Source organism: Vipera ursinii, assembly GCF_947247035.1.
Source record: "Vipera ursinii genome assembly, chromosome: 9".
Lineage (NCBI taxonomy): Eukaryota > Metazoa > Chordata > Lepidosauria > Squamata > Viperidae > Vipera > Vipera ursinii.
Window position 1 is genome coordinate 17,117,364 of NC_139523.1, and position 13,397 is coordinate 17,130,760.

General features: G+C 43.5%; 1 protein-coding gene across 1 annotated transcript; it reads left to right on the forward strand.

The window, feature by feature from the left end:
- The first annotated feature begins 715 nt into the window (after positions 1 to 715).
- DBR1 (debranching RNA lariats 1) lies at positions 716 to 11,417 on the forward strand. Its single transcript, XM_083369164.1, has 8 exons — positions 716 to 1,187; positions 2,993 to 3,117; positions 3,553 to 3,633; positions 4,721 to 4,806; positions 6,564 to 6,788; positions 8,439 to 8,519; positions 9,691 to 9,836; positions 10,586 to 11,417. Exons 1-8 carry the CDS (start codon positions 871 to 873, stop codon positions 11,283 to 11,285), a joined length of 1,761 nt encoding a protein of 586 aa, XP_083225290.1. The 5' UTR covers positions 716 to 870; the 3' UTR covers positions 11,286 to 11,417.
- The last annotated feature ends 1,980 nt before the right edge of the window (positions 11,418 to 13,397 follow it).

Consider the following 13,397-nt stretch of genomic DNA (forward strand, 5'->3'; position numbering starts at 1 on the left):
GAAAAAGGTGCTGGAACTCACACGTCATACAACCCGCCTTGCCTACCCTACAAAGTTCCATCCAAAAAAGGTGCCGGAACTCCGTTCTGAGCATTCTATGAGAAAAAAAGCCCTGACTTTATAAGTCAGTCAAGTCAGCAAACACACACACACACACACACACACCTATAGAGCTTTTTTTTTTGGTCATAGAACGCTCAGAACGGAGTTCCGGCACCTTTTTTGGATGGAACCTTGTAGGGTAGGCAAGGCGGATTGTATGACATGTGTGAGCTCCGGCACCTTTTTCTTTTACAAAAAAAAAGCACCGCACGCCTCCATCCTGTTTTCTCCACAACAACCCTGTTGGGTTGGGCTGTGAGAGAGGAGCAAAGCCACCCAGCCAGCTTTCGTTTCTAAGATGGGACTAGAACAGGGGTAGGCAACTCTGGCTCTTTTATGACTCGTGGACTTCAACTCCCAGAATTCCTGAGCCAGCGCAGCTGGCTCAGGAATTCTGGGAGTTGAAGTCCACGAGTCATAAAAGAGCCAGGGTTGCCTACCCCTGGACTAGAATTTACAGTCTCCTAGTTTCTAAGCCAGCACTTTCACCGCTACACTAAACCAGCTTGTATTTAACAACACATCCACATTGTTAGGAAAAAGGAAAGGCGCCCTTAACAATGCTATTAAAAGACAGGGCCTCTTTCCGAAGGCGAATCTTCCCCGGGGTAGACGGAAGGGGATGGCGGCAGCGACTTGTGAAGCCTCTTGAATCTTTCCTTCCCGCGCCCGTTTCGAAGGGAACCAATCCGGAAATAAGCTCCGGGCCAGAGAAGACGAAAGCAGAAGGGAAAAAGCTTGGCCCTCTCCCCTTCCGCGGCCGGGCGCATGGGCAGAGGCCCGAGAAGCGGCGGTTGGTTCCGGCAGCTCTCCCGAAAGCCAAGGCGGGCGCCTGCGTGGGAGAGGCCGGCCGAGGCGGCGGGCGCCTTCCACCCGGGGAAAATGAAGGTGGCGGTGGCCGGCTGCTGCCACGGCGCGCTGGAGAAGCTCTACGAGACCCTGCAGCTGCTGGAGCAGCGGCACGGCGGCGAGGCCCGCCCGGATTTGCTGCTCTGCGCCGGCGACTTCCAAGCCGTGCGCAACGCGGCCGATCTGCGCTGCATGGCGGTGCCGTCCAAGTACCGCCAGTTGGGAGGCTTTGCCAAGTGAGTGGGGGGGGGGGTCTGGGGTCCCCAGAACTGCTGAAGCTGGCCAGCGCTCTGGGGAGGCGCCGTCGGGTGGGGAAGGGGCTGGGTGCGGGAGGGAAGAGCCCGCTTGGAGCCCCCACTTAACCATGGGGCTTTCCTGACAGATGCCCTTAATTCCTGTGAATAGACTAGCCGAGTTGGAAGGGACCTTGGAGGTCTTCTAGTCCAGCGTTTTCCAACCTTAGGAACTTGAAGATGCGTGGACTTCAATTCCCAGAATTCCCCAGCCAGCAAAGCTGGCTGGGGAATTCTGGGAGTTGAAGTCCACGCATCTTCAAGTTCCTAAGGTTGGGAAACGCTGTTCTAGTCCAACCCCCTGTTCCGGCAGAAAACCCTATAATCATTTCAGACACGTGGATGTCCAATTTCTTCTTCTTTTTTTTATTGAAAAGTCTTTCAATACATTTTATCTATAACAAAACAACCCCTCCCCACCCACCCACCCCTTCCCAACCCCACCCAACCCTCCCCCCCTCCCCGACTTCCCAGAGCTAAATACACGGTATAAATGTAGAAACAAAAATAAACTACCATATGCTAACAACAATGAACTATTAGGTCTATCGCACTTTAGCTCTTATAAAATGACTACAAGCAATATCAATATAAATATAAATATCACATCAATACTTATTCAAATGCTAAATGAAATTTTTTAGTCCCATATTTGTTCTGGATATAATCAATCCATTTTCTCCACTCCACAATATATCGTTGTTGCGAATGGTCTTTCAAATACGCCGAGATCTTTGCCATTTCCGCGATGTCCAATTTCTTCTGAAAAGCCTCCAGTGTTGGAACATTCACCACTTCTGGAGGCAGGATGTTCCACTGGTTAATTGTTCTCACTGTCAGGGAGTTTCTCCTTAGTTCTAGGTTGCTTCTCTCCTTGATTGGTTTCCATCTTCTTGTCCTGCCTTCAGGCGCTTTGGAGAATAGCTTGACTCCCTCTTCTTTGTGGCAACCCCTGAGAGACTGGAACACTGCTATCATGTCACCCCTCGTCCTTCTTTTCATTAAGAGCATCTGTCTTGGGACTGAAATGTTGGGCCAACATAAACATACATGTCCATTGGCCAATTAATTTTTTAAAAAAATTAATCACCTTCAAAATAAAATCAATCCGTGCGGGCCAGACAGGGACAGCCAAAGGGCTGGGTGTGGCCCGGGGGCCGTAAAATACCCAGCTCTGCATTACACCAAGCGGGCTATGCAGTATGGGATTACTGTATGAAAAAGAACTTCTCCTTTCCTTTATTTTATTTTGTTTTGTTTATTAAATTTATATGGCCGCCCATCTCTTTTGCATGTGATTCTGGTGGGGTCCATGGTTAAAACAGCTACCAATCTCGGCCTTCCACAGCCCTTCATTTTTAAAAATTGCAGCTACCAATAGCAACCAATTAATGATAAAAACAAATGCGCTGTCTTTCATTTGAGTAGCACAGCTATAATTTTAAGCCCACCAATCATATCTTCTTGGCATACCCCTAGTCCAGGGGTAGGCAACCTCGGCTCTTTTATGACTCATGGACCTCAACTCCCAGAATTCCTGAGTCAGCTATGCTGACTCAGGAATTCTGGGAGTTGAAGTCCATGAGTCATAAAAGAGCCGAGGTTGCCTACCCCTGCCCTAGTCCTTTCCCTTCGGTTCCTGTTGAAAGGGTTAATCAGTGGTGGTCCTGTGACCGCCTAAGTAGAGGATATTAAGTAGAAAAACATAGACTTTTTAACAGCTCAAAATTCCAACTGTCTTTTCCTAGATACTATTCTGGAGAGAAGAAAGCGCCTGTTCTGACTATCTTCATTGGTGGCAACCACGAGGCCTCCAATCACTTGCAGGAGTTACCGTATGGTGGATGGGTGGCCCCAAACATCTATTATCTTGGTATTGTTCCTTTTGCTCTCTGGCTTGATTGTATCAAATGCTTGATGTAGAAATGGAGAAGGGGTGGAACCCTACATGGATGAGACAATGTGGTTCTTCCGTCCGCATTTTATTTATTTATTCATCATATTTATACAGCCGCCCATTTTGAAGGACATCATAAAAACTCATCATTTTAATGGCAGCAGTTCGGTTCGGGATGTTGAGACAGGTTTTTTCCCCCCCCAGCATTTTATATCTTTTTATTTGTTTCCCATGCTACAATTTTATTGTTGTGCAGCTTTTTAAGATGTTTTGAGCCTTGAGAATTAGAGGTGGGTCTTCCTGAGATGCATTCAATTCTTATTTGGACGTTCTGGACTTAAAATTGTTACCTTTTGCCTAGATAATGTTTCCTGCATCTCTTTGTCAAGGTTACTTTATTACTCTCAACAGGTTATGCTGGAGTTGTCAGGTACCGAGGGGTGAGAATTGGTGGCCTGTCTGGTATTTTCAAAGGCCATGATTACCGAAGAGGTATGTGTGAGTAGTTCTTCAAGCTCTTGTCTTAAGCAAATATGCCATTGACATTTGTGGAGCTTGGTTCTAGTTCTCTTTGCTGCTTTTATTTATTTTTATTTTTTTATTTTAATTCCATTTATATCCCGCCCTTCTCCGAAGACTCAGGGCGGCTTACAAGCTTAGCAGTAGCCTTCATTCTATGTATATGCCTGCTTATTAGGGCTTTCGCCCCCCCTCCCCAAGCGGCATTATTACAAAGTCAGCTTATTGCCCCCAACAATCTGGGTCCTCATTTTACCTACCTGGGAAGGATGGAAGGCTGAGTCAACCTTGAGCCTGGTGGGACGCGAACCTGCACTAATTGCAGGCAGCTGGTGTTACTTAAGGAGGCATTAGCCCACTGCTCCACCAAGGCTCCTTTATTGCTATTGATATATAAGTTTAGGATTGATCAAAACTTAATGTTGGATTATCAAAACAGGATCAGAATCTATAGTTTGATCTTGGGTGATTGGACTAACATAATCTCAAAAATCCCTCTCAGACCACTGCCAAAGTTAGATTGAAACCAATGAAACGAACACACAAGAATGGAATAACTTCTGATCAGGTAGTTTTATTACAGAAAAGTTAAGGAGACGTTATGAAAGAATTCTAGCGATTGCCATACATATCAAAGGCGATTCCTCTGGGTGAGTGGCCCTGTTTGTATGTGTCCCATATTTTGGTAACAGTCAAATCTACTATCAGATTGTTTTCCTTTGACTGTGCAGGGGCTAACTCTGTCTTTTCAATTCTTTGCCAAAACCAGAAGGATAAATCCAAGTGTAGCGCGATTTTCAGTCTGGCAGCTCTTTCTGCTAAACTCATGTCTCCTCTGACTTTGAACTCAACTTTATCAAACTTAGATTCATCGAGGCAAAGTTTTTGGCACGATAGGGAGGTGGCTTATTATTACTGCTTTCTAGGATTTTATTTTTAAGTTGATAGTTTAGCTTATAGTCCTGGACCTCCCCTGCAAGTATTAGCCAGGGCCTATCTTTCAAAATGAACTAAGGACATTTCTTGATGTAACCGTTTCATGTTGCTTAACTTCTTTCAGGTCACTTTGAGTCTCCTCCTTACAACCAGGAAACGGTACGAAGCATCTACCATGTAAGAAATATTGAGGTTTTCAAGCTCAAGCAGGTAAATCTAAATATCATACTATCGTCTATTGGGCTCATCTTCATATTCATCCTCACCATCTAAAACGAAGTAGGAAATGCTGTAAAAGAGGGCCATTGCAGAGAAGAATTATGGAGCAGAAAGGGGCCACAAGAATCATTTCGTCCAATTTCTGTAGGAGAAGTGGTTGACCATCCTCTTTGTAAAAACCTCCAGAGATCAGTAACTCACAACCTCCAGAGATAGACTGTTCTTGTGCTCCTGGAAAATAGGTCTTGATTACTGTCTGTAGGTTCTTTTTATATAGCTGACAATGGCGATCATGTCTTCCCTAAGACTTCTTTTTTCTATACTGAACATCCCAACCAGAACGTTTTATACCAAGTAGACTTTTTGAAGCACACCTCTATAATCCTGTAGTACAGGGCATTTTATGGTCCCCAGTCACATCCGCCCCTTTGGCGGTTCCTGTCCAGCCCGTGTGAGATCAGTTGCAAATTAGAAATCAAATGTAAATAAACGCACTGCAGGGGGGAGAAGAAGCCGAGTCAGATCTGGCTGGGCACAGTCGCCATGCACTTCTTCAGTCAGCTAGCAGGTGAGGAGACAAACTGCTTTTCTGCAGCTGCACAGCATTTATTCCTCATCTGGGGCAGCCTGAGGAATTGAGGTGAAGGAATTTGAGGACATCACATCAGGTTACAGTGGCTCAGCCCTCCATAACAGTCCCTGTTTCTCATGTGGCCCCTTAGGAAAATTAATTGTCCACCCCTTCCCTAGCACCATATCTTTGTCAATATCATAGCAGCATAGTTCTAGCACCAATCTTCTTCTTCTCTGAGGTCCATGCAAGTCTTTGGAGATGGTTCAGTCATTTCTTCTGACATTGAACTGAAGTCACTATGTAGCTTTCAAGTTCCATTATGTTCCGCATCTCCTTTCTCAGGTCTCTGCGATGAGAGAGTCGAAAGCTGATCTTGGTTGGGTTAGGTCACAGAAAGGCCAGCTGTATCTTCATATCCTAGTAAATTGGCTAAATGTGACTTCTAATTGTTGCAAGACTCCAGCATTAAATCTGGATAGATTATGGAAGGTCTCTTTCTGAAGATGATCTCTGTATCTTTGTTCATACTTTATGCCCAATCATGGTTTTGCTAACCATAATTCATTGAATAAACCATTTGTTGCTTACATGCCACATGATAACCCAATACTTTACAAACCACAATGGCTGTTTAGCAGCTAAGCTGGAATCATATTAGCCTAATGTGTAGTGCTATGTGCAAGTCTGGTTTATATTTAACAAAGCCCATATGTTTTTCTTCTCCATAAGTGTTCTTACTTTTTAATTCATTTATATTTCTAAACTGCCCATCTCCCTCAAGGAATTCTTCAGTATCATCTGATCTCCTCAACATATTTCTCCCAACATTGACTGATTTTGCAGCTTCTCTAACCAGCTCAACTCAAAAGATTGCAGCCAACCACAAAGCAAATCAATGAATAAAAATTACCAAATGAACCAATAACAACCAATCAACCCTCCCTCTAGATAAGACACCAATAAAATTTTGCTAGGATTCAGTCTGATAAAATAAAACTGACTTTAAAAATCTAAAAACCACCACAAGGGAGGGAGATTTATGATCTGCTCTTTCGACTGAGGCTGATGGGAGCTGTGGTCCAGAACTTTTTGTTTGACCTGCCCTACTATCTTTCCTTTACCATCAACGGCAACAGTTTCTCTTCACTTCTGTTGTTGGTTTTTGGCTTGACAGCTCAAGCAGCCCATGGATGTATTTTTGTCCCATGATTGGCCTAGAAGCATCTACCATTACGGAAACAAAACGTTGCTGCTTAAGAAGAAATCCTTCTTCCGCTCAGAAGTGGAGAACAACACTTTAGGGAGCCCACCGGCATCAGAACTTCTGCAGCACTTGAAACCCAGCTACTGGTTTTCGGCTCATTTGCACGTCAAGTTCGCAGCATTAATGCAGCATCAGGTAAGACATGTACAGGATGGAGGGTTGTTTTTTGTAGGCTGAGTACATTGTAATGAAAACTGGAGAACTTTAATGGTGGACCTAATCTCCCAATTTTGCAAAATGTTTCACAGGAATATTGTTAGTACTCAAAGATAGTCTGTTTCGAACTATAATAGTTAGGATATCAACTTCTTAAGGGAATACCAAGACTGTTACTTACTTACTTACTTACTTACTTACTTACTTACTTACTTACTTACTAGCTATCTATTTCAATTTGTAAGGTTGCCCCCTCGCCCTTGACCCTGGGAAGCTTACAGTAGGTTAAAACAAGTTATAAAATCAATTAAAGCAACAGTAAAGAATGGCCAAATTGTAAATTATTATAGTAAAATAATATCCGTTCCAATGGTGGGATTCACACCACTTCCTGACCTGTTGTCTTAAAGGACGAGATCCATATGGACCTTGGAAGGAACACACATTGCTAGGATTAGCCGTTCAGCTGTAAAGTATCCTGAACTCCCTAAGATGAGGTTGTTTGATAAACAGGACCCAGAATTTGTAGGAAAGTTCTCCAGATGAAAGTACTGCTTTGAAAAAATATGGTTTTTCAAGTTGGTCATCGACAAAAATGTTTTTCTTATTTATTAAGTTTATATGGTGCCTATCTCACTATCTCAGTTCACCTTGCTCCCAGAAAGAAATAATGGGAGAGATCTGACTGATATTTGGGAAGGTTGTTTGGGAAAGAGTATTTATTTATTATTTATTTATTAATTAATTCGGTTTATATACCGCCCTACTCCCAAAGGACTCAGGGCGGTTTACAAGGCAAAATTTAAAAACAATACAATATAAAATTAAAATTAAATTAAATTAAGTCTAGCTGCAAAAATTAAAATCACAATTTAAAAACATTAAACCCCTCAGTCCAGACCAGATAGCTCAAAGAGCCAGGTTTTTAGGTCCCGGCGAAATGAACGAAGGTCGGGGGCAGTCCGGAGTTCCGTTGGCAGTTGATTCCATAGGGCAGGCGCGCCCACAGAGAACGCCCTCCCCCTGGGGATTGCTCGTCAGCAATTCTTGACCGGTGGTACCCTGAGGAGGCCCTCCCTGTGGGAGCGTATAATTGGAGTGCTGATATTCACCCAACATAAGGAAACAGACTATTGAAATTCTCCGTATCCATGAGTTTAGTAACTAGTCCTCAGATATTTGGGCTTGGGAGAAACAACAGAATGCTCCTTGTGCCCAGTACTCATAGTTAATCTTTGTCCTTTACTTTCCAGTTTCCTCAACAAAATATTAAGAGGGGTTATTTATTATTTCATTCTAAATTGATAGTTTTATTACATTATAAAAAGCAAATAATACATTGCAGCAATGCTTCTCGTCCTTGGCTACTGTAAGATATGTGGACTTCAACTCCCAGAATTCCCCAGGCCATATGCTAAATTCCCAGGATTCTGGGAGTTGAAGTCCACGTATCTTAAAGATGCCAAGGTTGAGGGAAACAGTATATTACAGAATACCGATGACAATGGAGTACAGTGGTATTTAGGCAGTAAAAGCAAGAAATCATTAATGGTTAATCACTGTACCTTAAACAAAGATGGTGGTGGGGAGGCCTTTCACAATATGATTGTCCTTGTTCTTGCTTTTTAGGCTGATAACAGTGAACAGAAACCCAAAATTACCAAATTTCTGGCTCTGGATAAATGCCTGCCCCACAGGGATTTCCTTCAGGTAAAACAACCTCAGTTTTCCAGTTTTGTCGCATATCCTAATCAGTAAGATGCAATGAACTTTGGAAGGAGAGCAAAATGATTAGCTAACTACTTTGTGGATCTGCTTTCACTTTTTTTTTAACCTGATCTGAATTTGCATTTGCATCCGATCTTAATTTCATTGCAGGATCCAGTCTGGGTTGTTCACCAGGAGCAGAGCTGTAGTCTTCTGAGCTTTAGGACTTGTAGTGCAGCCCAGAAGTTCCCTGAGGAAGGGCTCCAGCACAGGTCCAAAAGCTCGGAAAACTAAACCTCTGCTCCAGGTGAACAACCCAGATTGGATCCTGCAACATTATCCTGGGACACGTATATTTGCCTTAATTTCATTGACCAACGCTTGAATGCTACCCTGACTTGATTGACCCAGCCTGGGAGAAGGATTTTTAACAATAAGCATGGCATACATCAGTTTACATGTGAGACTCTTACTCAATAGTCAGCAGCAAGAGCAAAGAGGATTTCCATTCATAGGTCTTCCCTCCCCAATTTACGTTTCTCCAGCTTTATACTTTTGACACAAACCTGGAGAAGCGAATACTGTAAATAACCTGGAATGAAAGGTTTTAGGCTCACGGGTCCAAACTAAAACTCACCAAGGTCACTTTTGACCCCTGAGTAAAGATTCTGCATACCTACGTTACAGTTAGGTTTCTGATGTACAGGCAGTCCTCCACAATGGAGGCCAAAATTTTTGTTACTAAGTAAGACAGTTGTTTAGGGAATTTTGCCCCATTTATGAACTTTCTTGACACAAAGTGAATGTCAAGTGAATTCAAGTAAAATGGCTGTTCAGTTAATAGCATGGTTGTTAAATGAATCTGGCTTCCCCATTGACTTTGCTTGTCAGAAGGTCACCAAAGGAGATCACATGACCCCGGTTCACGGCAACAGTCATAAATACAAGTCAGTTGCCAAGCATCTCAGTTTTGATCACGTGACCATGGGGATGCTGCAGTGGTCGTTAAGTGTGAAAAAAGGTCACAAGTCACTTTTTTCAGTGCTGATGTAACTTCGAATGGTCACTAAATGAAGTGTTGCAAGTCGAGGACTTGTATTGCCTGAAGTTCGTGGCTGTTTTTTCCCTGCTGTGGGAGCCAAGAGGTCTCTCTGATTTCGCATTCTTCTCTAAGATTGTAGAAATTGAGCACAACCCAAGTGCACCTGATTGTCTGGAATATGACCCTGAATGGATTGCTGTTCTGAAGGCTACCAATGATCTCATTAATGTCTCTCCTTCTTACTGGAACATGCCTGAAAATAATGGGCTGCATGAAAGGTAGGTATACTGTAATCTTGTGGGCTGTAAATTAAGTCTGAAGTTCTAGAGAACTTTAGTGTAGAGGTGTAGGCCAGGTTCCTCAGCCTTACGTGGACTGAATCAAAGACTTTGTACGTAATGCATACATTGTGTCTACCAGCTTCTGCTCTTACGGATGACAGCCCCGTTAAGTAAAAATCAAAAACAAGAGTGGGCAACCTGTGGAAATTCAGATGTTGCTGAATTTCACCTTTTGGTAGCTGTAGGAAGAACGGCCACTAGTAAGGGTTAGTAGTAAGGAACTTATGGAATTCCACAATTTCTCAGCTCCTGATTAAAACATGTAGAGCAGACATGTCAAACATGAGGCCCGGGGGCCAGATCCGGCCCACAAAGTGCTTTCATGCGGCCCGCGAAGCCATCCTGAAAACTATGAGAGAACGGCCCCCACTGCCTTGGCCCTGGCCCAGAGACCCTCCTCCTGCCAGAGACCCTCAGATCTGTCCCACTCCTGCCCAGGCCCCCATAGGCACCCTTGATGCGAATGATGTAGAGCTGGCCACGCCCACCCAGTAGGCCATATGCACTCTAGCCATGCCCACCCAGTAGGCCACGCCCACCCTGGCCATACCCACCCTGCCCCCTGAGGGCAACCGCAATGCTGATGCGGCCCTCAATGAAATTGAGTTTGACACCCCTGATGTAGAGGGATACGGAAGAGGGGAGTGCTTATTTCACTGAAACTCTGAGCTTTTCACCTTTTGCAGGTGGGACTACAGTGCTACAGAAGACGATATCAAGAAGGTTTTGGAAGAGGTCAACCATGACCTTTTGATTCCCCAGAACTTCAGCATTACAGAGGCTTGTTACAACTCAAACAAGTCTCAACAAAAGACTGACTTGATTCATAGGATCAGCCCTCAGACTACAGAGTTTTGTGCCCGGTTTGGCCTTGTGGACATTAATGTTAAAATTCAACAACGGAAGGAAGAGCACAGAGATGATGTGCATCAGGGTGAAGAGGAGGAGGAGGAGGAGGAAGAAGAAGAAGAAAAAGAAGCGGACACCACTGGATCAATGATGGAGTCCAGTGCTGATGTCTCTAGTTCGTTTTCTGTCAACCCTGATGAAATATTATTGGATGATGATAGCTGTGATGATGATTTGGAGACTTCAGAAGGACCATCGTCTGATCTTTCCTGCAATACCTCAGGAAGCTTTTCTGATATCAGAAGCCTGCCTGGTTCTATGGTGGTGTCCCCCAATGACACTCTGGATGTTGTAGAAGGTGAGCTGGAGAAATCCAGCAATGGAAATGAGGTAGAGGACCAAAGTCCTGATGGGAAGCCTTTGAAGCGCCTAAGTGATGAGAACAAAGAAGGAACCGTTGGCCCAAAGAGAATCAAAAGGCGGAATCAGGCTATCTATGCTTCCAAAGATGAAGACGAAGATGAGACATTAGAATGAGAATCCTTTTCCTTGATCGAACTGAGTGATGGGATCATATTCCTGGTGCACCTGACATACTTGTGGCAGTTATGGAGCGTTGTATAGTTCTGATATTGCAGTTGTAATAAAAGACTTGTTTTTCAAATAGTAGTTTTTATGGTAGATCAAATACTTTATTGACATCAGCAAATGGATTTGGAAGAAAGAAATATAGGCTTTTGAGAACTAGAAATTAATGGAAAACCTTTTGAGTTTTTCCATGGGTTTCCATATAATTTGGACTTGTTTTAATGAATTTTAATGGATTCTGAAAAGAAGAGGTAAAAGAGGTATTGTTTGCATCTAATGGAATGGGTTCAAAGTGGTTTCATTTTTATTAATGGACAAATGTCGAGCCTTGTGGAGGGCCCACTTCTGTAATAACCTGTGATATTGTTCTGTCTAGGACACAGGTGTCAAACTTGCGGCATCTGTATGATGCAACCAGCCTGCAGGCCGGCAGTTTGATACCCCTGCTCTAGGAAGATCCAGGCAAAATAATAATTTGTGAACCTGGAAAAGCAAAATTGTGCATTGGGCCAGAAGTGGAAGTTTATTCTCCTTAGTGTCATAACCTTCTAGGCCAGTGATGGCAAACCTTTTAGAGTCCGAGCGCCCAAACTGCAACCCCAAACCCACTTATGTACTGTCAGCTGCCAGGTGGGCGTTGCCTATTGGGTGGGTGTGGCCAATTGGCTGGGTGTGGCTGCAGTGATAACGGCAGACTGGGTGGGACTAAAAAGTTCAATCAATTCCAACTTTGCATAATCTTTTTTTCCGTGAGAAGTTGAAATTGATTAATTGATTGAACCTTTTTTTTTTTTTGCACACAGTGGTGGAGGCCTAAAGCGAAAAGGTTTTATAAAACCCAGCTGAAGGCCTAGGACTGAGGTGATGGCGCACGGGCCATAGGTTCACCACCACGGTTCTAGGCTCATATGTATGTATAAATGTTGTTTTACAAAAACAACACCCCTTGTTTCAGGCTCCGTGTTCCAGTTTGTGAAAGGAAGAGCCATCTTTATTTCTGTTTTTGTCCCAGCGTATGCAACATAAATTTTTATTATTCTCCAGGTTTAGAGTTCATGTCAAGCCATAATTTAAGGTAACAAGGGTAAACTTGTGTAATTGTAATTTTTTTCTCCTCCAAATCATTATCTTAACTACGGGCTGGCTGAATTAAGGAAACTTAATCATGGGTTATGATACTCTTTTTACAAAACCTAGTTAATAACGGCTGCGGTTTAGGTTTGGATTACATCTTGGACTGCAGCTAATGCAGTTCAGATGATGAAATGGTCTACACCCAACTACCTCTAGATTACTGTCAGCTTGCAACTCCAGCTACTACTTCACCCCGTAAAGGTTGGACTGTTGCAAAATCAGTATTTTAATTTACGATGGAACTTTCCCAGAGCTGTTTAGGACCCTTTTTCAAAGTTACGATGGCCACACACCCCTCTCACAATCATATGATTGCATTTGGGGCAACTGGCTCACCTTTACAACTGTTTGCAGCACCCCACAGTCACGTAACCATGATTTGCAACATTCTTTTTTTTTTTTTGCTAGTTTCCGCATTTACTTCCAGTTTCCAGCAAAAAAACAAAAACCCTTTGGGGAAAATGGATTTGCTTAACAACTGCGGCATTCGCTTATCGGCTTTTAATGAAGTAATGTCACATCCTATCATGTGATGTCTCGAGTTACAACTGAAATTCTGGACTCCGTTGTAGTCACAAGTCCAAGAAGCCACTTGTAGAGCCAACTCAAAGCCTGCTGTTGGGCAGACCAGGTGCCAGAAGGGGGCACCCTCTGCCCAGCAATGCAACTTCTTGCCCAAATCTAGTTCTGCCAACTAAAATGTCTCTGGCTTTCATGTGGCAGCCGTGCCCATTTGTGAAGTCAAGAAACCTAAGCAATGCCCCAGTATTCATTGGATCAAATTGACTTTTTGACCATATCCTGCAATTCATCCCTATAAAAATCCTTCTTTGGAAACGACTCAGTGCCTTTGGCCAATGCTGGGATGGCAGGGTGGCATCATGGAAATAATGGAGTCTTTTTTTGTTTTTTAATATGCTTTTGGAA

Excerpts from the sequence above, each read along its gene's own strand:
- DBR1 (XM_083369164.1), top strand. The coding sequence starts at position 871 with ATGGGCAGAGGCCCGAGAAGCGGCGGTTGGTTCCGGCAGCTCTCCCGA. Across the intron at positions 1,188-2,992 it reads CAGTTGGGAGGCTTTGCCAA|ATACTATTCTGGAGAGAAGA; the intron begins GTGAGTGGGGGG and ends GTCTTTTCCTAG. Across the intron at positions 9,837-10,585 it reads AATAATGGGCTGCATGAAAG|GTGGGACTACAGTGCTACAG; the intron begins GTAGGTATACTG and ends CACCTTTTGCAG.